This window comes from Malania oleifera, chromosome 1, assembly GCF_029873635.1.
Source record: "Malania oleifera isolate guangnan ecotype guangnan chromosome 1, ASM2987363v1, whole genome shotgun sequence".
NCBI classification, from domain to species: Eukaryota; Viridiplantae; Streptophyta; class Magnoliopsida; order Santalales; family Ximeniaceae; genus Malania; species Malania oleifera.
The window spans coordinates 75080427-75082318 of record NC_080417.1 but is presented as its reverse complement, the minus strand read 5'-3'; the positions used below and the strand labels follow the sequence as shown (position 1 = coordinate 75082318).

At 38.8% G+C, this 1892-nt stretch overlaps 1 protein-coding gene across 1 annotated transcript; it reads right to left on the bottom strand.

Annotated features, from left to right (window-relative positions):
- Positions 1-250: 250 nt before the first annotated feature.
- On the bottom strand, positions 251-910 carry LOC131143785 (uncharacterized). The gene has a single exon (XM_058092170.1). It carries the CDS (start codon positions 908-910, stop codon positions 251-253), a length of 660 nt encoding a protein of 219 aa, XP_057948153.1.
- Positions 911-1892: the final 982 nt, after the last annotated feature.

Here is a 1892-nt window from a genome sequence, read left to right as displayed (position 1 = left end):
TGCTGGCTTTTGGAGTTATTGGTCCAACCACATCCATGCCCTAAGTTGAGAAAGGCCAAAGAGTGGATAGTACTTAGAGTTGGGCAGGTGGGATCCATATACGATCTCCTTATATCTGACATTTATGGCATTTTCGGGCATATTCTATGTAATCTCTTTCCATGGTTATCCAATAATACCCACCCCTTAGAATTTTGCGAGCTAACGAATGACCACCAGCATAAGTACCATAAACCCCTTCATGAACTTCCTACATGATTTTTCGTGCCTCTTGTGACTCCACACATTGTAGAAGCGCCATGTCGTGGTTCCTCTTATAAAGTATTTCTCCATCTAGAAAGAATACCATAGATAGTGTCTTAATTGTCTTCCAATCATTATTGGAGGCTCCTACGGGATACTCCTGCTGTTGAATATAAGTATTGATGTCATAGAACCACAGTTTCCCATCAACTTCTTCTGCCACTGCACAATATGCCGGCTTTGCTTGCATCCTTATCTGAATAGGTTTAATCTCCATTCTAGGTTCTACCTTGAATAGAGTTGTCAATGTAGCCAATGCATCAGGAATTAAATTATTTTCCCGCGGCCAATGGAGAAACTTGATATTGATGAATTCCTTTATCATCTTTTGAATGAACTGTTGGTACAGTATCAACTTAGTGTCTTGGGTTTCCCATTCCCCTTTTAACTGATGAATTACCAATGTCGAATCCCTTTTTACAGTCAGTTCTTTAATACCTCGGTGTAGGGCGGCTTGCAAACCCAACAGACAAGCTTCGTATTCTGCCACATTGTTGGTGCATAGAAATTTGAGTTCAGTCGTAACCGGGTAATATTTGGCCTCAAGTGATATCAAAACTGCCACTATTTCATGCCCCCATATATTCGATGCTCCTTCGAAAAGCATTATCTATCCTATCTAATCTTCCTCTTCTTGACTTATTGAATTAATATCTTCATCTTGGAACTCAAAATCCATAAGTTGGTAATCCTCGATGGCCCTGTCTGCCAAGTATTCAACTATGGCGCTCCCTTTAATGGCTTTCCTAGTCACATACATAATTTCATACTAAGTCAACAACATTTTCCATCGAGCAATTTGGCAGGTTACAACTGGTTTTTTTGAAAACATACTTGATCGAGTCCATTTTGGAAATTAGCCAAGTGGTGTAATACAGGGTGTATTGCCTTAGCCTGCTAACCACCCAAACCAGAGCACAACAAGTTTTCTCCAAGTTTGAGTACTTAGATTCGTATTAAGTGAACTTTTTTCTTAGGTAATAAATGCCATGTTCTTTCCTTCCTGACTCGTCATGTTACCCCAGGACACATCCCATTGAATTTTCTAATACTGCCAAGTACAGGAGGAACGGTATTCTTGGTACTGGGGGATTCAAAAGGTACTCTTTTATTCTTTCTAAGGCATTATGACATTCCTTATTCCATCTTACTGGATTATTTTTCCGCAATAATTTGAATATAGGTCTGCATGTAGCGGTTAACTGAGAGATGAAGTGGACAATGTAGTTTAGCTTACCTAGGAAACTCCGAACTTCTTTTTCAATCTTAGGATTGGGTATTTTTTGGATGGCCTTTATTTTATCTAGTTTAACTTCAATCCCCTTTTTACTCACCACAAATCCCAGTAGCTTTCCTGAGGTGGCACCAAATGTGCATTTCTCCGGGTTTAACTTGAGCTAACATTTTCTTAGCCTTTTGAATAATTTTTCTAGATTTGTTATATGGTCTCCCCCATTTCAAGACTTGAAAATCATATCGTTCACATACACCTCTATTTACTTATGCATTAGATCATGAAATAAAGTTACCATAGTGCTTTGATAAGTGGTCCCTACATTTTTCAAATCGAATGGCATAACCTTGTAGCA